The sequence below is a fragment of a genome, unplaced genomic scaffold (assembly GCF_019419815.1).
Source record: "Pyrus x bretschneideri cultivar Hongxiangsu unplaced genomic scaffold, Pyrus_bretschneideri_v1 Contig5, whole genome shotgun sequence".
Classification (NCBI taxonomy): Eukaryota; Viridiplantae; Streptophyta; class Magnoliopsida; order Rosales; family Rosaceae; genus Pyrus; species Pyrus x bretschneideri.
The window spans coordinates 262,359-283,814 of NW_025999787.1; the positions used below are offsets into that span (position 1 = coordinate 262,359).

The following is a 21,456-nucleotide window of genomic DNA, read 5'->3' on the forward strand; positions in this document are numbered from 1 at the left end:
CCATCCTCCATGACGTTGGGACATATTAGAAAAATATTATTTGTAATTTTCTTATAATTTAGTTTGATAAGACCGGAAAGAGATAACTAGTGATGGATTGGACTTTTCAGAGTAAGATTTGCAAAACATTCAACCCTGCAGGAGCGCCGGCCCGCGTAAACCATCGTGAAAAAGACCAAAAGCATGGAAAGAGCGGCCGGCCAAATCAAAGTCAAAGATTAATCCAATAGATCGTTTCCCATTTCTGACTTTCTCTACCAAACATATTTCAATTTCCAAAAATAAATAGTTTATTCTTTTCGTTTTAGTCTATATATTAATCAGAGTACGATACATGCATATAAAAGTTGGTGATGTGAAGACATTAATATGATACATGCAAACAACATGACTTTTTGTTTAATATGAAATCACCAATAATTAAGTAATGTGAATCACTTCATTAATAATTAACAAAATAGACGCATGGGGATTTAATTATGGGTAATGTTAGATTGATTAAATTTTTAAATCAAATTTGTAAACTAAATAGTGACAACACTTAAGTAATAATTTATTTATTAACAGCCACATCTTGTGATTTAAAATTTTGGTCTATTTATCAATACCCTTAGTTTATTCACCGTATTTATTACTCTACTCAATTTACTAGTCCAAATGACACGACTTTCTAGTTATGTATATATATTTATATATTTGAATCTAGAGCAATATAATACTTTATGATCAACTATAAGATATCAACATATTGGTTCACAAATTTTTCTAGGTTAGAATTATTGATTCTGAACAGGGGCGGAGTTAGGAAAGTTTGTAAGGGTGGGAATTTTCATTTTCTGTTCAAGGTAGGCTAATTTTATCAAAGAAAGTCGGGGAAGTTTCGAATTAGACAATTTTTGTTCTTTCATAATTTAAAAGTAATAAATTTAGTCTAGACTATAGCCACTCCAACCGTAATGTACTTCTGCCTTATCTTTGACATAAATTTAAATATTGTGATTGTAAGTATATTGATTTGATTATGTAATTAAACATTGCGTAATTAAACGAGAGAGAGAGAGAGAACTTTGTGTTGTAAGTATATTGATTTGATTATGTATTCTATCATCCTAATATTTGTAATTTGATTGTATAAAAAAAAATTGTAATTTGATTATATAAACATGTATATTACATTTCAGCTTCTTTTACACACAGCACGCACAAAAACATATATATATAAACACACTCAAAAGAGCCAAGATTTGTAATAAAAAATTAATTACAAATATCCATTTTGCTTCTTTGTATGAACTTTTCTATATACTTTGGTTTAAAGAATTAATTAATTAAAATGTGTAATTAACTGTAAATTAAATAAAACCATTCTGTTTCCGTTTCTGGGTTCATTATTGTTTATCTGAACAAGACAAATGACCAGAACGCCAAGAAAATAGTAACCCCAGCAGCAATGCAGATCATGTCCAAGGCATTCTCTCTCCTCTCCTTTCTCTCTCTCCTCTCTCTCTTCATCACCAAGTATTCATCGAACCTTGCCTTCCCGTTTACCTCCTTTCTCCTCATCCCTCCCTCGATTGCTCTCTGCAAAATTACCAAACTCTCCCTGCCGTTCAAGTGGTTCCCCTCCATTCCCTCCACCTGCATGCTCACCTCTCTCACATGCAGCTCCCCTCCTTCGCTTCCCTTGCACGTGACCACCATCCCACACTGTACATACTCCCCCTTCTTCTCCCTCGCCAAAATCGTCGCGAAGCGCAGCTGTATCTCCCTCGTTAGCCAGTGCCGCTGCACCGTCACCGCCCTCCGGCTCGACAAGTTCGCCGCCCGTTTCCGGGCCGGGTCGATCACGATCCAGCTCAGGCTCAAGTTGTCCTCCAAGTGCTTCAACGACTTTTGGTCTTCCCCGACATGTCGGATTGGTATTGGGACGGTTTCTTTCCTGTCAAGTAATTCAACTCGGAAGGGCGAGAAGAGGAACCACCCGGACTCGGTTTCGGACTCTTCAACTTTCGAGAAAATGAGCTGGTCTTTGTAAAAAATATCGACGGCCGAGATTAACTCCGCGGTGGGAGACGAACACCTGAGATTGTATTGGGAGGGGGAGTGGTCGAGGAGCGGGAAAGAGTCGGAGAAGAATGAGCGGTGACCGGCAGGGAAAGTGGAAATGAGGTCCTCGACACGTGGATCGGTGATGGAAGGCCAAGTGGAGGTGCTGACGTCCCGCCACAGTTTTTCTTCGGCGGAGAAGGCACGTAATTCGGAGGAAGCGCAGGCCGCGGCAGCCAAGGTCTGGCCGTCGAGGCGGGTAAGGATGTGAGCAGTGATGATGTCGGGATGGATGGCGGAGATTGAAGCTCCGTCGCCCTGATCGACGGCCGATGTTGTTACTGCTGAAAAGCTCATGGTGATGGGAGGCTTGGAGCAGAAGGTTTTGAGGTTGTTTTTCAGAGTTGTGCGTTGAGTGGGTGACAAGGAAGGAAGGGTGTGAAGGGTTGGGTTTATACTTCATAGTGGGGAGTAAGCCATAGCTGAATGGTCAAATAACTGTTTTCAAGCTTTGAGTCTTAATTAATCAGTTAATTAATTAGTTTAATATTAATTAACTAGTTGCAGTGAAGGTGCAGGCAAATCTTCTCTTTGATTAAATTTGTGTGATTTAATATTTTGGAGTTGGAACACAAGCGTGTTTCATACCTTCCTTAATTTCATTTCATTTTAATTTCAGTTTTTACATTAAATAAGATTTAAATATTGTGTTCCCATCCCCAACAAAATAATGTGTGCTAGTTGGTTTATTCTTTATGTTTTTTTTAGAATTTGGTTATTTATTTATTAAGTTGGTGGATTATTGTATTGATTTTGGGAGGGAATCGGGGGGAGTGTTTGGTTTCACGTATTCATTTTTAGTTCTTTGACAATTATTTGTATATTATTTACATAGCATGTTCTTATTGACTTAACCAAAGCTCAAGCTTTACCAGACCGACTCAATAGATTTGAGTATACATATTAAAAAAATAATTAAGATTATTTGATTATGTTAAAAAATAATAAAATAATTTTAATAAAATTCACTATATATTGAAAGTTTAAAATAATATACTTTTACTTCTCCTCGCTTCTCCAACCTATAAGACAAGGGCTTCAAACTCGAGTAGTGAAGAAGTTTCATTTGCGACCTATTTATCTTGTTGGCATGAGATCCTTTATGTTAAACACTAAATTTGCTTACCACCCGTGTGCGATCTATCTCCCTCAACTGTTGATGCTGCGGGAGTGTCAAATGGCTAGTCAGCTACATGACGTCGACGAGAAGTCTGACAAGCGCTCAGCTATGGATGGATCACCGAAGCAGTGGACGACTTGAGCACCTCATATTTTAAAATCTACTTTTCAAATGTCGATCACATTATATCACTTATGTACTTTGAACATCATCTAATAGGGCCGTAACATTTGCAAACTTCAAAGGTACCTCTTAATGTACGAGGAGTATGATTAAGTAATCTTAGGGTCAAAGTATGGTCATTAGTATGTATAATAAAATGTCGTTGGTAATATCATAGCGCGAGTAATCTTAGGGTCAAAGTATGGTCATTAGTATGTAAATCACATTATATCACTTATGTACTTTGAATATCATCTAATAGTTCCATAATATGTACAAACTTAAAAAAAAAAAAAAAAAAAAAAAAAAAAAAAAAAACAAAAATTATTTTGATCTATGTGACTTGTTTTTTGTGATTACTATGCTCAATAAAACTTCGTTGGTAATAGCCTAGCACGACGCAATATCGTAAATTTTGAAAATAATAACTAGGGGAAGTTTAAGCAACAAAAGTTGAAAATTCGTCGCGTAAAGATCCAATAGACAAATATATTAAATTTCGTCATGCCAAGATCATTTAGGTGGCGAAACACGATTTTCATCTCCCAAAACTAACCTAAACTAACCTAATTTAGGGCTTAGGGTTTAGGGTTACGGATCACACAAAGCGAGATATTGGAAGCATACCCTTCTGGAAACTTTATAGAAGAATGAAACTTTAAAAACTCTTTCTTCCCTGCCGGTTTAATTGTCACAGACCAATGGCCCTTTCTCATTTTGTCACTACGTTTCTTTTGCCACAAGGGTCTACGTATGCTATCTGTTTCAAATCGAGGCGAGCTTTGACCGTGTCCATTGACTTTCCTTTAATGTCTAGAATTTTCCCCCACCAATGTATCACTCAAATTTTCTCAATATGCATCACATCAAAGTTGTGTCTCATTTTTAACTTTGACTAGTATGGAAGCTCAAACTCTAACAAGTTTGTGATCGGTGATGCTCAAGTCTAGCTAAAACCTATCCCACGTAATTGTTAATATTGTTTTGGGTGAATTTTGAGCTACAAAACTCAATGAAACTAACATGCATGCTCTCGATTTTCGTTTCCAAAATCTTGCGATGAAACTCGACGAGCGATTCCGAGGTGGATTCAACCCCCACTAGCCCTAATATGTGTTTAGGTGAGTTTTCTAGTCTCTTGGGATGATTTTGGTTAAGTTTGGACTAAAAACCCATCGAATTCGGGCTTCAAAACTAGCCTAATTGTAATCTGCAATTTTTGTAGTTTCCGACGATGGCGCCAGTAGTCTACGTTGAACTTAAAGGTGACAGCAACGATACCGTTAGATTTGACGTCATATTCCCTCATAGCAAGTATATTATGTTTTCTTCAATCACATTCACCGACAACCGGGGGTGTGTGGCAAAGATGACGGCAACCCCACGGTGGTGCGTCTTCCCGTTGCATGACACCATCGTGGCAACGCGTGGATAATAGTGTGTGTGGCGATGTGTGCAGAACCCGATACCTATCTAAGCATTTTTCGATGTTCTCAATCATGTGGTGCCCTCCATTTGTACAAATTTGATGTCTAAAAAGTAGTTTTAGACGATTTTCCATAGAATGTCTTTAAAGCTTATTTTCAGCTTTATAATTAATTCACAGGTTTAATTGAGGTTAAAAAAAAAATTCAGCCAAGGAGTTTAACAAGGAAGGACGCATTCATTACTTGTGAGTGGATCCTTTAAAACTAAATATTTTAAATTATTATACGTTGACGCATATTATTATTATTGATGGTCTTTGAGGAGACTAATTTCTAGTTAGACTTAAGTGATATCTTGAGGCTATTGGTGATTTATTTTCACCACATAGTCATCATACATATCATATAACTAGCTACAAGCATAGGATTATTGTAGGTACTTATGTTTCTATTAGAGGCTAGATTCGCTAGTAGACGCTAACCATCGATCAAGTAGATGCCATTTCACCTGCTTAATATACACTTGGTAGGATAAGATACATTTTCCTCTTTACATAAAGTCAAGTGGAAGCTTGGATGGGAGAAATATGAACCAATTCTTTGACAAGGACTTGGTATGAATATCAACCAATTGATCTTGGCTGCAAACTTAACAAACCTTGATAAGATTAGCTAGGACCAATTCTTGAAGGTAATGGTAATCTATTTCAACATGCTTTGTCCTAGCATGACAAACCGGATTTGAAGCAAGAGAAATGGCTAATAGATTGTCACACCAAAGAGTTGGAATTTTGGACAATGGGAAGCCAATATCACAGAAAACTTTGCAAACCCAAGTGATTTCAGCAGCTGTGTGTGCTAATGATTTGTACTATGCCTCTTTAGATGATTTAGCAACTGTTGGTTGCTTCTTAGCACTCCAAATGATGAGTTTATTACCCAAAAGATGCAAAAACCACTTGTATATCTTCTATCAAAGGTACAACCAACCTAATATGCATCTGAATATGCAGAGAGATGAAGATAACGCTTTTTGAACCATGATCCATGAGTAATTGTACCTTTAAGAAGCTTGATAACTGTTTTGGCTGTCTGTATGTGTTGTTCTCTAGGAGAATGCATAAATTGGCATACCTAATTTACTACAAATGAAAGATCAGGTCTTGTCCAAGTGAGGTATTCAAGGTCTCCAACAATTAACTCGTCTTTAGCAAGATTGGACAAGAATGGACTACTGTGGTCAAGTTTAGTTGTGACAAGAGGTGTAGTGCAGGGTTTTGCTCCTAGCATATTTGTTTTGGTAAGAAGATCAAGCAAGTACTTGCTTTGACTTCTAAGCCTAAGAAATAAGGTAGTGGTTCTACGTCTTTAACTAGAAAGACTTGGATGAGCTTGTGAATGAATTTTTGATAAATAAAAGCATTTGGTCCTGTAACTAAGATTTCATCCACATACAGCAAGACAATGACAAGAACGAGAGCTTTGAGTGCAAATAGAGAAGCATTATAAGAGGATTGTTTGAAACCAAAGTTATGCAGAGCTTGAAACAATTTATCAAACCAAGCTCTAGGAGCTTGTTTTAACTTATACAAAGACTTCCTTAACTTGTAGACATGATGAAGAAAGTCAGAATCAATGAACCCTGGTGGTTGTTGCATACAAACATCCTCTTTTAAATCTCCATGAAGAAAGGCATTATTGATATCTAATTAATTTAGAAACCAATAAAGCCAAACAGTTAAAGTTAACAAGATCCTAATGGTTACTGGTTTAGACACTAGACTGGTAATCAATGTCTTCTTGTTAATGGAAACCTTTAGCTACTAGCCTAGCCTTGTATCTGTCCATAGCACCATCAGTTTTTTTTTTTTTTTAAATTTATTTATTTATTCATTTTTATATAAATTATTTATTTATTTTTTATTCTGAAAACCCATTTACAACCAACAATATTGTGAGTGGCAGAAAGAGGAACTAATGACCAAGTTCGTGTGACTTGCAAGGCATTAAATTCTTTTTGCATATCAAATCTCTAATGAGAGTACATAGAAGCTTGTAGATAAGTTGATGGAACAAAATCAACAAAGGATGGTAAAGGATGTTTTGTTGCAGAGAAGACCTTAGGTTTGAAAATACCTGCCTTAAATCTTGTGATCATTAGATGTGTGTTAACAACATATCTTGAGGCAACATGATCTGAGACAACATGTTTTGAAGCAGTAGGAGATGATGAGGGTGGATCATGCACAGTTTGTTCTGAGAGAGGAAGAACTATAATTGTTATGTAGTTGAAGAATGCACATGATTAGAATTGGGAGAAGAGAAAATATGATTTGTAGATTGAGATGAAGCTTTGTGTAATGCTGAGAATTCCACATCAATTTGAGAAGACTCAAGTTGTGATGACGAAGTTGTAGTAGTAGCAGATATAGATGAAAGAAATGGGAAAGTAGATGCATCAAATTGCACATCTGGAAATATACATTCTTAGTGTCTCTGGATCAAGGCATTTATAGCCCTTGTGCTGTAAACTATAGCCCAAGACACACTTCTTGCTTTTACCTTCTAATTTGGATTAAATATATGGTTTTAACCATGGAAAGCAGCCGCAACCAAATATTTTAAATTTGGAGTAATCAGTTGAGGAATGAAATATGAGTTCCTATGGTGAATGAACTAAACCAGAAATTAGCAACCGATTGATGAGATAAATGGTAATGGAAATGGCCTCAACCCAGTACAAATGTCGAACATTAGATGCTACTAACAATGTTCTTGTAGTTTTAACTAAATGTATATGCTTTCTTTCAACACAGTTATTTTGCTTAGGTGTATAAGGATAATTGAGTTGGTGTGAAATGTCGTGAGAACTAAGAAATGAAGTGAATGATTTGCTTATAAAATAACTCCATGAACTAATCTTAAACACTTTATTTTATTTCCAAGATAATTTTCTACATATGTTTCTGTTTGGACCCGATTTTACACTATCGGCCCATTGCATTAAGACCATTAGATGACTCCAAAACTAAACAGATTTTTCTTGATATTATTATTGATTTTAATCATGGTAATTATCTTGAGAGAGATCTTTTGCGTTTAAGGAGATTGGGATGGATTAAATGGGTTTAACATGGTGCGGGAGTTGTGAAAGTCTACAAAGTCATGCCTTTTTGCTTGGATAAGGGATTGAATTAATCATATCTGATTTGAGAAGCATGCAGCACGTGATGATTGGATGGATTCACAATCAAATTGAGTTGGTTTGTGATTTTCTATTTGAATTAATGAAGATTGCATGGAGATAAGCATGCATGCAACATTACAGAGCTGCATCCACATGGCTCATTTTTATCAATCTAGAGTTCCATTTGAGATAGAATATATCTCATCAAGCAAGCACGTGGACTCATCATGGAATATTATGCATGCGTTGGAGGAGATAAGCGACCAGATGATGGGTTAAGGGAAGAATTGTGATTAAATTGCAATTCTTTACGGAATTGCATGAATGCGTTTACGCATACAACTCGGGAGATGGAGAAGAATTGTGATTAAATTGCAATTCTTTACGGAATTGCATGGATGCGTTTACGCATACAACTCGGGAGACGGAGTTTTGGAAAAAAAAAAAACATCATCCAATAGGTTTATAACCACTATAAATACAAAGCTGCACCTTCAGTTTGGGGACCTCCAATTCAACACACAACTGCCCTGCGCAAAACCTCTCAAACATCTTGAGATTTTTTTATTTTCTTTTTTTCCGCCGACACATCTTCAGTTTGGATAAACAGCACTGTGAAGGCAACCGACGAACATCTTCAGTTTGGATAAACAGTACTGTTGCCGTAGAATCAGCCGTTCCCGAAGCACCTTCAGTTTGGATAAACAGCACTGCGTCGAGGCCGACTGGTTATCTATCCAAGTCTCGGTTGAGAAGGATTTTCAAATCCTTATTGGCAGAGGTCATCTCATTAACCTTCTCGGCGAAGTGAGGTGTTACCAGGTTACTACATTCGGCACCTTGAGAGCCGAATTTGATATTGAACTTCGTAGAACTAGCAGCCTTGTCTTCAGGCTTGAGAATCCAAAGGCCGAGATTTGTTCCTTCCTCGGCCGCAGTCGTAAGATAAAGAAGTCAACAACGCGCTCAACGCAACATCAACAAATTTTACTCCTCGGCCGAGCTCGGCCGACGAGTTGGCACGCCCCGCATTCAACCGAAGGACGTAGTTAGCTTATTAGTTACTCGACCTGCGCGCCACGTAGGCTTTGTAATTTTTAGGATCAACATTTTGGCACGCCCAGTGGGACCCAGTGCTAGAACTACGAAGTTCATATGATATATCAAGATTCCAATTCGGCTCCACGTAGCCAATTGCACGAGCTCCTGGAAGAATTGAAAAAGCGCAATGAGGAACGAAAAAGATCTTTGGAAGTGGAAAAAATTCTTCGTGGCCATACAGAGATGGAAAAGTCATTCGTTTACATGTTAAGAATAAAAGCTCCTGTTACCCTGCAAGAGCAATGGGTAAATGAAGATAGGGCTCGATTTAATACCTGGCTGGATAGAAAATATTTTCCTTATGTTTTCGACTACAAATCGATTCCATTTGAGGACTGGTTGGTTGAAAAAACCGGGGGGCAATTTTCCACTCCGGCCGTAATCAAAATTCGGCCTAAGAAGATTGTTGAGATGGCCGAAGAAGAACCTATGCCACTTATTTGTTCGGTCGAGACTGAAAGTGTAGTAGGCCAAGAAGAAGATGTTCAATTTTCTGAGCCAAAAATTGACTCAGAAAATGATTCGTCAGAGGAGTGTTCCAATGACGAACAAGACCGATACATGGCTTCAAACCATAAAACCACATCGATTGATATGGTAATTGGAGATATGATCTTGGACGCCGAAACCATGACAGTCGATATGGTATTTGGCGATAAAGCCGATATGGAGCAATCCCGTTTGGCTCACTTGTTCGGGTTAAAAACCGAAATTGGCGAAATTATCATGCCTGGGGGGCATAATAATTGTCCAACACATTCAGCGGCCGAAAATGAAAAATATTTCGCCAAGTCAAAAATATTTGGAGAAAATTCTTTATTCGGCCAAGAGCAAAATCAATTTGAAAATTTTGTTATTATACGATCTCGACTTGGAATAAAGCATCGTTGGCCTCCTCCTTTTCATGGATCGGCCACTTTTATTCCTATACATTAGATTTCAATTTTTATGTATTTTCTTATCCATCTGGTTATTTGGGCCGATGCATAAGAAAAAGGGCGGGGGCAACGAGCATTGAGCCCCCGGACAAAAACAAAAAAATGGGCCGAGTAAAAGATTGGCAGATTGAGGCCAACTTTAGAGCCTTGGTGTGAGAAACTTGGTAGTTCGACTATCAAACATATATAGGCTTCGGTGGAATATATGTATATATGTATATATATATATATGGGCAACAAGATGGGGTGCTCGGCAAAATTATGACGTGCTCGGTTTTAAAAGTTGTTTCTGGCCAAGCCAATTTTAGACTTATAAGTCTATCTGGTATAATCGGTGGTTGCTCGCCGAGAAAGATTATTTGCCGTATGCTGCGTATAAGAAGATAAAGGCCATGTTGTAATTTTTGGCACGCCACATGATGCCAATTCTTTTTCATTTCCCCAGGTGGTATTCATGGAAGGCCTTATTTGAAAAAGAGGAAAAAGACTGGCTTGGAGCCCATTGGTGGAAAACAGATGAATTTCCTCAAAGCCGAGTGATGGTGGTTTTGATGGTGTGACTTTAACCCAATGCTTCTTGAACTCGGCTCATTTCTCTCGGCCCCATATGGTTTAGCCACTTTTATAAGTCACTAACATATATATACACGAACACACATGCCGAGCTCGACGAGATGGTTCTCGGCACAGGTTTGTTTTATGTGTGTGTGTGTGTGTGCTTGTGTGTGTGTGTGTGTGTCTATATATATATATATATGCCAAAGGCATGGCAGACAAATCATATTGCCTATCAGGCAATCAGCTACCTATATATATATATATATATATATATATATATCAGGCACTTGTACATACATACATATATATATATTCTGAGTACCATGAGAAGCAGTGGGCGAGAGCCTTCAAGACTTCGACCCTATTTGGTTTTTTTCTCGGCCAGCTCGTCGAGGTTTATTTCGAGACTTGTCAGGCTATGGAGTGGATTTCGCGACAATACATTTCTTCGACTGCGCTAATTTCCTTAACCATTCAGCTTAAAGGCCGAAGCTCAAGGAAACTGGGGGGCAATGTTTGGACCCGATTTTACACTATCGGCCCATTGCATTAAGACCATTAGATGACTCCAAAACTAAACAGATTTTTCTTGATATTATTATTGATTTTAATCATGGTAATTATCTTAAGAGAGATCTTTTGCGTTTAAGGAGATTGGGATGGATTAAATGGGTTTAACATGGTGCGGGAGTTGTGAAAGTCTACAAAGTCATGCCTTTTTGCTTGGATAAGGGATTGAATTAATCATATCTGATTTGAGAAGCATGCAGCACGTGATGATTGGATGGATTCACAATCAAATTGAGTTGGTTTGTGATTTTCTATTTGAATTAATGAAGATTGCATGGAGATAAGCATGCATGCAACATTACAGAGCTGCATCCACATGGCTCATTTTTATCAATCTAGAGTTCCATTTGAGATAGAATATATCTCATCATGCAAGCACGTGGACTCATCATGGAATATTATGCATGCGTTGGAGGAGATAAGCGACCAGATGATGGGTTAAGGGAAGAATTGTGATTAAATTGCAATTCTTTACGGAATTGCATGAATGCGTTTACGCATACAACTCGGGAGACGGAGAAGAATTGTGATTAAATTGCAATTCTTTACGGAATTGCATGGATGCGTTTACGCATACAACTCGGGAGACGGAGTTTTGGAAAAAAAAAAAACATCATCCAATAGGTTTATAACCACTATAAATACAAAGTTGCACCTTCAGTTTGGGGACCTCCAATTCAACACACAACTGCCCTGCGCAAAACCTCTCAAACATCTTGAGATTTTTTTATTTTCTTTTTTCCGCCGACACATCTTCAGTTTGGATAAACAGCACTGTGAAGGCAACCGGCGAACATCTTCAATTTGGATAAACAGCACTGTTGCCGTAGAATCAGCCGTTCCCGAAGCACCTTCAGTTTGGATAAACAGCACTGCGTCGAGGCCGACTGGTTATCTATCCAAGTCTCGGTCGAGAAGGATTTTTAAATCCTTATTGGCAGAGGTCATCTCATTAGCCTTCTCGGCGAAGTAAGGTGTTACCAGGTTACTACATTCGGCACCTTGAGAGCCGAATTTGATATTGAACTTCGTAGAACTAGCAGCCTTGTCTTCAGGCTTGAGAATCCAAAGGCCGAGATTTGTTCCTTCCTCGGCCGCAGTCGTAAGATAAAGAAGTCAACAACGCGCTCAACGCAACATCAACAAATTTTACTCCTCGGCCGAGCTCGGCCGACGAGTTGGCACGCCCCGCATTCAACCGAATGACGTAGTTAGCTTATTAGTTACTCGGCCTGCGCGACACGTAGGCTTTGTAATTTTTAGGATCAACAGTTTCTAATGCAACAAAAGTAGAATACACGTCAGATTTGGCCTGGAGAGGAAATAACTGTGTATTTGCTAAAATTATGAACAATTAACAAGTAATACTTGTAGCCACATACAAAAAAGGCAGCATCTGAGCTCCATACATCACAATGTACTAAATATAAACTCATAGCAGAAGATGAGCTAGAAAGTTGAAAGCCCAGCTTGTGATTCTTTGCAATGGCATAGTTAGAGCAAAAAAAGTCCACATAATGCTTGCCTTGCATTGCAAATTTCTTTGCAAAAATAATGCTTCTAAAAATAGAGGAGAAACAATACATCTAGATGCACTAGCCTACTATGCCAGACTTTGACAAAACCTTTATTACTAACAACAACATAAGTTGACAGAGATTGTGGTTTGAGTGCAAGAGTACCTTGCAATGGATAAAAACCATCTCTAACTGGTCCCCACAAGAGCATCTTCCAGTAAAATGATCATTGACAATGGATCCATTTGGATTTAGAGTCAAAGAACAATAATTATCTTTGAATAATTGATAGGCATATAACAAATTGTGCTTCACTTGAGGAACATGTAAAACATCGTTCAACTTGAATGAAGTTTTATGTGTACTTAATGAAGAATAGCCAACATGGTGAATAGACAACCCTTTACCATCGTCGATATAGGCCTTATCTTCACCAATATAAGGATTATGAGATGTGATGTTAGAGATATCATTGATGATGCTGGATGTTACACCATAGGCAAGGATCCAAAAAGGAGTTGGTTTGGATAAATATTGAGTGTAGATTGCAACAAGCTTAGTTAGAGGAACCTTGACAAAATATATGGATTCATTCGATCAAAACAATCAATGGCTTCATGGCTAGTAGAACCACATGTTTGACAAGGAATTTTAGATCCAGAGTTTCCTTGTGATCGAGAACCTTGATAACTTCCACGAAAATTAGAGTGATTGCCACGATAATTGCCGCTGAAATTGTGATTTTGCCTATGATTGTTGAAGCGATTGTTAGTCTAGCCACGATTAGAGTTGTAACGAAAAGAATGTTGTAGAAGTTGCTGCTAAGCTGCATAAGCTTGAGGTTGAGTTGGTGTGGGAAGTAACGGTGGCAGAGCTTGAACAGAGAAGGCCTGAAAAGGTTCAGTGGCAGCTGATGTATTAGATTTCTTGTGGCGAGCCATAGAGAGTTCTTTAGTGAGAAAAAGACCATGAAGTTCATCGAGAGTTATGGAAGACAAACGAAGATTGATTGAATTAATAAAAGACTCAAAATCATCATGTAAACTATGAAGTGTGGCAGCGATGAGATCATGATCAAACTAAACTGTGAAGTGTGGCAGTGATGAGATCACGATCAAACACCGAACCACCATCGGCTGTCAAAGAATCAGAGATTTCTTTTATTTGCTCCAAATATTTAGAGATGGACTAAGAACTTTTCAAAAGAGATTATACACGAGAATGGAGCTAGTTAATATGAGCATCAAAGACTCACCCAAATCTTTGCTCAAGCTTGATCCATAGCTTACAAGATGTTAAAACTCCAATAGTGAAAGGTATGATCTCTTCAGAAAGAGTAGAGTTCAACTAGATCAAGATATTTTGATCTTTTTCATACTATATCTCAAATTCAAGATTGAGAGATCAATTGGGAAGCAAAGGTCGCGAACATGGCTCAGATCCATTGGTGATACTGATGAGTTTGTAGCACTTGAAGATGGGAGTAGAAAGAGCACGCCATGGAAGATAATTGGAGCGTTTGAGCTTGATTGGAACCATGCTTCTGATGTTTTGAATTGTGAGAGAGATATAAGAATTTGATGAATTATGGTTTAACATAGAGGAATTAAGGATTAAGGAAGACGAATTGGATGGAGACGCCATTGTTAAACACAATTCAAGATTAAAGATTCAGGAAGAATAGAGATGTTAATTGGAGAAATCAACAAGATGTTTACAGAGAATCGAAGCAAAATAGGATTGGAAAATCAAGAAGCCATGAGGTGGTGGCGAGAGATACCATAAAGAAACTTAGCTTGTAGGAAATCTTATCTTTGTAAAAATACCTGTCTTTCATTCAATGTACACAATAGTATATATACATATACATGATATTTTAATGACACTCGATACCCTAATAGTTGTAACGAATTACAATTGAGTCCCTAACAACCACAACTAATTGTAGCTAACTATTTAACAACTGAACAAGATACATTTTGCTCTTTAAATACACCATATGAAGTATAAGCTCCCATAAGGTATGACACAAGGCCATACCTGAGTTTTTGGAGCATCTAGGGAAAAGCGATGAACCAGATGCCAAAGTTAATGCAGAACAAGCCAATTTGAAATTGCAAGAAAACACAAGATATTTTTTAGAAGTTATTGATTAGTTATTGTTCTTCACATTGCAGTCATTTCATTAGAAAATCCTCAGTTACCGAATGTAAAATAGAAAAAAAAAAAAAAGTTTCAACAATTTGTCGTTCCATCTATGTCATTCACAAATTAAAACCGATGGTGTTTTACCGGCTTAGGCCAATAATCAATAGGGTTCGAAACACATCGAAAGGCACAAGATAAATTAGTCCAAATTAATAGAAAAAGATTAAATAGTTCTGGCGGCTTTATGTTAAGTCCTGATAGGATTTGGGATTGATTTTTTTTCTGTTCTTTTTTTTCTTTTTACAGAGACCAACTGGTGGTTTCGTCACGGTAGTCCACCCTTCTAGGGGCCAGGAAGACTCATAGAATTTTAGCTTGCCCATGACCATCATCGTGCAATTCACTAGCGCCAAAAATCAAACGAAGACGTACCTTGTGGAATATAATGCAACAACCTTACTTGTTGACGCCACCCAACTTACATGCACGCATGTATTATTTCCAAAGAAATTACTTCAATAATTTGTTGTTTCGACTGTGACAAGCATATATGACAACTTTTAAAGATTTTAAGTTGAATAGTTTAATTAAGAGGTGTGTACCTTATGTTTTTTTTTTTTTTGGGAAAAAAAAATTGAGAATATTGGCAAGGGAATAAGAGATGTGTAAGTTTAGTTCTTATCCATAAGGGTCACGGAAAAATCAAAATGGACACATTTTCCACATGATTAATTAGCTGGTAATGACAACTACATGTTTTGCATGGTTTACATTTGGTGTTATCTTCAACTTAATTGTAATGCAAAATTTATCCTTTTCTATTATCCATAGGAACTTTGACTAAAAACACATCAAAACATACCAAAGACGCTGATATATTAACAAAAAGGAGTAAGAAAAAAATTTATCCAAAAAGGAGAGAAGTAAACCAAAAAACTAAACAACGTAATCAAGGTTCTAAGAGACGCTAGAATTAGTCGGGTGGCGGGCTAGTGGTCGCATCCTCATGAGCAACAGAGGAAGTTTTTGGCTTTTTCTCCATTGATGGCTCTCGAGCAAGCAATGAAGATCTCTTTCTCCCGCCTCCACTAGCAATAGGCTCCACGGTAGCGATCGGATGTGCGGATGCCTCACCCTTGATCCTCTTAATCTCCTTTTGCAAAGGTATCCCACCTTTCTCCTTACAAAGAAAATTGTGTAGCCAAAGCCACTTGCAATATTCTGCAAGGATCTCCAAAGCAATGTGCACATTCTTCATGTCTAGAGAAGTCTTAGGAGTTGAACTGAACTCCGAATCGACATAAATAGAGGAGGAAAAATTAGAAGACAACTTAGCAAAAGTATAAAGCAGCTTAGAGACTAAGTAACCTATTTACCATTAATGAAAGCAGTCGAAACGTGCAGCCCGGGCGAGGAGTCGGATTCCCACTCTCTGCTGATCTCTAAGGTCTCCCTGGTCCAGTCATGATCCTCTTTGCTCGAGTGATCGAAGAGCCTATGGCAAGTCCTCAGCCGCCTGACACCATAAATGTGACCTATGTCAAAGAAGTACCAAAACTCGTTGACAGTCAGGTCCAAGTCAAAGAACTTGCTCAAGTTATGAAACCTCACCATCGCTTGGACCGCATTCGGAAAGCACTGAGCAGTAGCACACTTCATGGAGCACATCACCTCTTGGAAGAATTGAGGCATGGGAAATGTGAACCCTAACACAAAGTAATAGGGGTGGAACCTTGTTAGCTTTCCTAGAGCCACACGGTTCACGGCTGCTACCATCCTTAACCCGTTTCACGCAAACTCTAGACAGAATTGCATGCTTAAACATCTCAAGGAAGTCTTTGAACTGCTCATTGGAACCTACCTTGACGTGAGCAGCCCTAAAGTAGCTTAACTTACTTACAGATCCACCCTGACAATACAACGATTGATAGGAGCATATTTATACGACTTAATTGGCTTGTTCTCGTGCATTTATGTTGTGTTTCCTTAGTTAGTTTAGTGTTTAAAGTCACTTTTGTGTGTTTTCAGATTATAAAGCCAAAGTGTGCAAGAAGATGCAAATTGGAGTCTTTTGGAGCAAAGGAGGAATGAACGAGTTGAAGACTTGAAGAAATATGAATTCCTAATTGAAGATGGATTCCTACTCACATGAGGATTCCTAGAAGAACAAGGATTCCTACTCCAACAAGGATTCCTACTTGAAGTAGGAAAGTTAAGCCAAGGTTTCCCATTTTGGTAACCTTTCATAATCTTAAAAGTCCTTATTTTCCAGCCACTTTGAATGCCTCGTATGCACTTTAGGATACAAAACAAAGGCCCTAGACCCCTTAGGGACCTTTGCCGCACCTTTCCCTTTCTCCTCATCCTTTGCTGTGCAAGGGACCCCTTTTCCCTTCAGTTTTAGGACACTTCACCTTTCCTAAAGCATTAAGCCGCACCTCTTAACCTTTCCTTTTCCCTTGCCGTGGAAGGGGGGTCCTTATTTCCTATTTTCTGCACTTAAACACATTCCCCTTTCAAATAAAACCCTAGCCGCATATTTTAGCCAATTTCCTTTTAGTTTCTGATTTGATTTCCTAATTCTAGAAGCCTTTGACTTAATTTTAGTTAACCAAAATAAGTTAGGGTTTTAATTTCTGAAAACCCTTTTAATACTTGGAATTAAGCCGCACCCTAAGGGGGATTCTTTCATCATTCCATACATTGCCGCAGCCACCATCATTCTTCCACCTTCAATCCGCAACCTTCCATCCATTCCAGCCACCATTCTACACCTCCATACACTTACACACCATTGCAGCCACCTTCCACCTCTCTGCCGCAACCCTTTACCATCCTAAATCCCTTTCTAAACCAAAATCACATCCAAAATCACCCTAAGACCTCTATACCACAGCAAGGAGAAGAAGAAAAAGGAGCTTGAACGTGCAGAAATTCAAAGTGGAATCGTTGGGCGTTCTAGGTGTAATCAATCTTTTGTTCTCTATGTTTAATTTCAATTTTGTTTCTCTTTCTGTGAACATGAGTTGTGGATTCAATTTGTTTAACTGCTTGATTGATAACTTATTTGTGTATGTTTATTGAGAGTGCACGCTTAGTTTTCATGCATGAATATGATGTTAGAATATAAGGGAGTTTCACCTAATAGTTACAAACTTATATTCACAAGTAGTGGAGGTCGCTTATAAACGATCGTGTTAAATGAATTTTTGGCACTAGTTTCATGCTCATCATAGTAACGAATGCCTCGTCAACACTTATAGTTTTCATGTTGCTTAATGATCTTTGATTGTATCTTTATTGTGCTTCTCACGTAAAGGACTTTTGGATAATGTTTTGAATTGTTGTATGCGTTTTCCCATCCAATTCATTAACTTAAGGAGAATTTGAAGGTTAATTTAAGCGAACCTAATTAACCTGGGGTGTTGAGTTTCATGATTCATCGAAAGACCAACTGAAAATCATCTTGTATGCAAGTGTGACATGTGTGGAGAAGAACCTTCTAGCTAGCATTCCATCCATATTTTCATCAAATTCGTTTTTACAATCTGTTTTCATTACAATCTGTTTTCTTTGTTTTAATTTTGTCAAAACTAAATCCCCTTTACTTTAGTGTTTCAATTTAGTTAGAAAGTGTCTTAGCTTGTGTTTCTAAGTGTTTTGATTCAAGTTATAACCCAAATTCGTCCAAATTAGTGTTAGGTGTTCAAAACTGCCCAGATTGTGTTTTTTAGGCAGTTTTGAGTGTTTTGTTGCTGTTTTGAGTCTTTTGGTTTGTTTTAGTGTTTTAGTGTTTAGTTTTGCATTCTTTGAGTCTAGTTTAGTGTTTTAACCTTTGTTTTACGTTTTTGAGTCAGTTTTCAAGTGATTTAGCAATCCCTCCTAATCCCCGGTTTAGAACGATCCCTACTTATACATATACTACAATTGTCAAAAGAGGGTTTTAATTTGTGTGCTTATATATTTCGCATCAAATTTTTGGCACCGTTGCCGGGGCTTAGCAACTTTGCTAATCCCTTGGATTGTTTACTTTCTGTTTATTTTATTTTGTTAAAGTTTCTGACCTTGTTTTGTTTTTCTTGTTTTAGGTACTAGTTTATGACTCGGAGTTCTCAACCGATTCGTGAGCATATCTTGGACTTTGACAGCGATTTCAAGAGGACTTTGAGACGAAAGAGGAATCAACACGAATCAAATCCACCAAGCCCGGAACCTGACCTTGAAGAACAAGTCCTAGAAGAGGAAGAAGAGGCTACGGATCAGATTTTTGGAGAAACACAAGGCATGGCCGTGGACAACCGGACACTCAAGGAGCTTTCTGCTTCGGGATTGGATAATGCCGCACCTTTGTGTATCCAATATCCCACGCCTACCCAAGGTAAGACCGAAGAGTTCGAGTTGAAGTCAAGTTTGCTCCACCACATTCCAAAATACCATGGGTTGTCCATGGAGGATCCGAACAAGCATCTGAAAGAATTCGAAGTGGTGTGTTCAAGCATGACTCCTGTCAACGTCGATGGAAGTATTTTGAAGATGAGGGCTTTTCCATTCTCTTTAATGGACAAAGCCAAAGATTGGTTGTATGAATTAGCTCCCGGAACCGTCACATCATAGGAGAGTATGAAGAGGGCATTTCTGGAGAAGTTTTTCCCAACTTCTCGAATCATCCTTCTACATAAAAGGATAAGTGGAATTCAGCAAGATGAAGGTGAGTCTTTTCCTACATATTATGAACGTTTTAAATCACTTGTTGCTTCTTGCCCACAACATCAGATGAAGGAGGAGTTACTTCTACAATACTTCTACGAGGGGCTCCTACCAATTGAATGTCAAATGCTCGATGCCTCGGCGGGTGGAGCATTGGTGGACAAGACACCCATGGCTGCCAAGATCTTAATTGCCAATCGAGTGTTGAACGCTCAACAATAAGAAGGAGTAGGCCAAAGAGGACCCCCACGGCAGCAAGTTCATAAGGTAAGTTCTGCACCCGACATTCATTCACAATTAGCTAATCTTACATCCATTGTGTCTCAGATGGCCGAAGGAATGAGGATGCAAGGACCAATTGTATGCGGAGTGTGTTCTATCCAAGGATATGCTTCTGAGAAGTGCCCACAACTAATTGAAAATGGTGGATGGGAAAGCGCAAATGCAATTAGATTTCAAGGCCAAAACCAACCAAGGAACGATCCATATTCTAACACATATAATCCAGGTTGGAGAGACCACCCAAACTTCAAGTGGAGGAGCCCCAACAACCACCACAACAAGGAGGCTTTAGACAATAACCCCCGGGTTTCTTCACTAAGCCATACGCACCCACACATGCTCCACAACGATCTGCCCCAAATGCTTCAGGTACATCCCTAGACAATGATACACTTCTTAAGTTACTAACTAATTTGTCTCAGGGGCAAGAGAATCAAACCAAAGCCATGCAAAACCAAGACAAGAGGGTGGATCAATTAGAGAAACAAATTGGGCAGATTGCAGATTTTGTAAGGAAGTTTCGTGACCAAGGCCAACTTCCTAGTTCTACCATTCCAAACCCAAAGGGAGGCTTCGAAAGTGCAAAGGCCATACTCTTGAGAAGTGGAAAAGAAGTTGGGGCAGGTCCTACACCATCACCATCAGGTCCCAAAGAGGATGAAAAACTGAAAATTGAAGAGGAGGAAGCAAGCCAGCCCACAGCAAAGGTGGAAACACCTTTGCCACAAGTTTCTAGTGATCCCAAACTATCCAATTTGTCCAAAAAGGGTACAAATGTGTCAAATTCGGTTCCTACTAATGTTTTTCCTTCGAATTTGCCTTTTCCTAGTAGGTTCATGCAAACAAAAAAAGAAAAAGCCGAGAAGGACATCCTTGAGACATTTAGGAAAGTTCAAGTTAACATACCCCTCTTGGATGCAATCAAGCAAGTCCCGAGATACGCCAAGTTTTTAAAGAAGCTTTGCACCACTAGGAAGAGGATTTCGACCAAAGAGGTGGTAAAGGTAGGTGAAAATGTCTCCGCCATCTTGCAACGCAAACTACCCCCCCAAATGCAAAGATCTGGGTAGTTTTACCATTCCTTGTGTCATAGGTAACACTCATTTTGAATCTGCCATGCTAGACCTAGGTGCCTCTATAAATGTCATGTCATATTCAATTTATGCATCTATGAACCTAGAAGTATTGAAAAATGATAGTGTGATCATACAATTTGCCGATAGATCTAATGCCTATCCAAAGGGAGTTTTGAAGATGTGTTAGTGTAGGTCAATCATTTAATCTTTCCGACGGATTTCTATGTGCTCGAGATAGATGAATCTGACCATGCCCCTTCGTTGCCAATCCTCTTTGAACGGCCATTCATGAAGTACTACACATGACCTCCCACTTCTCCTTGAGCTCTACTCGGACGAAAGAAGCTTGAAAACTCAAGCAGCTCAACGAGCATTACCTCGCAAGCCGAGGATTATCTAGTTTTTACACAATTTTTACCTTTAAACTAAGTTAGATATCCTTCTTCTCATTTTTCAATGAAAATTTCTGAAGTTATTCATCACTTGGCTTGATTACGTATTTGCAACAACTGTCTACTCCTGCTATCATATAAATTATGTCCCTTCCTAGGGACCAA

General features: G+C 38.4%; 1 protein-coding gene across 1 annotated transcript; it reads right to left on the reverse strand.

Annotated features, from left to right (window-relative positions):
* Positions 1–1,133: 1,133 nt before the first annotated feature.
* On the reverse strand, positions 1,134–2,598 carry LOC125470443 (F-box protein At2g27310-like). Its single transcript, XM_048569477.1, has one exon. It carries the CDS (start codon positions 2,401–2,403, stop codon positions 1,396–1,398), a length of 1,008 nt encoding a protein of 335 aa, XP_048425434.1. The 5' UTR covers positions 2,404–2,598; the 3' UTR covers positions 1,134–1,395.
* Positions 2,599–21,456: the final 18,858 nt, after the last annotated feature.

Coding starts and splice junctions, on each gene's coding strand:
- LOC125470443 (XM_048569477.1), bottom strand. CDS start 2,403: ATGAGCTTTTCAGCAGTAACAACATCGGCCGTCGATCAGGGCGACGGA.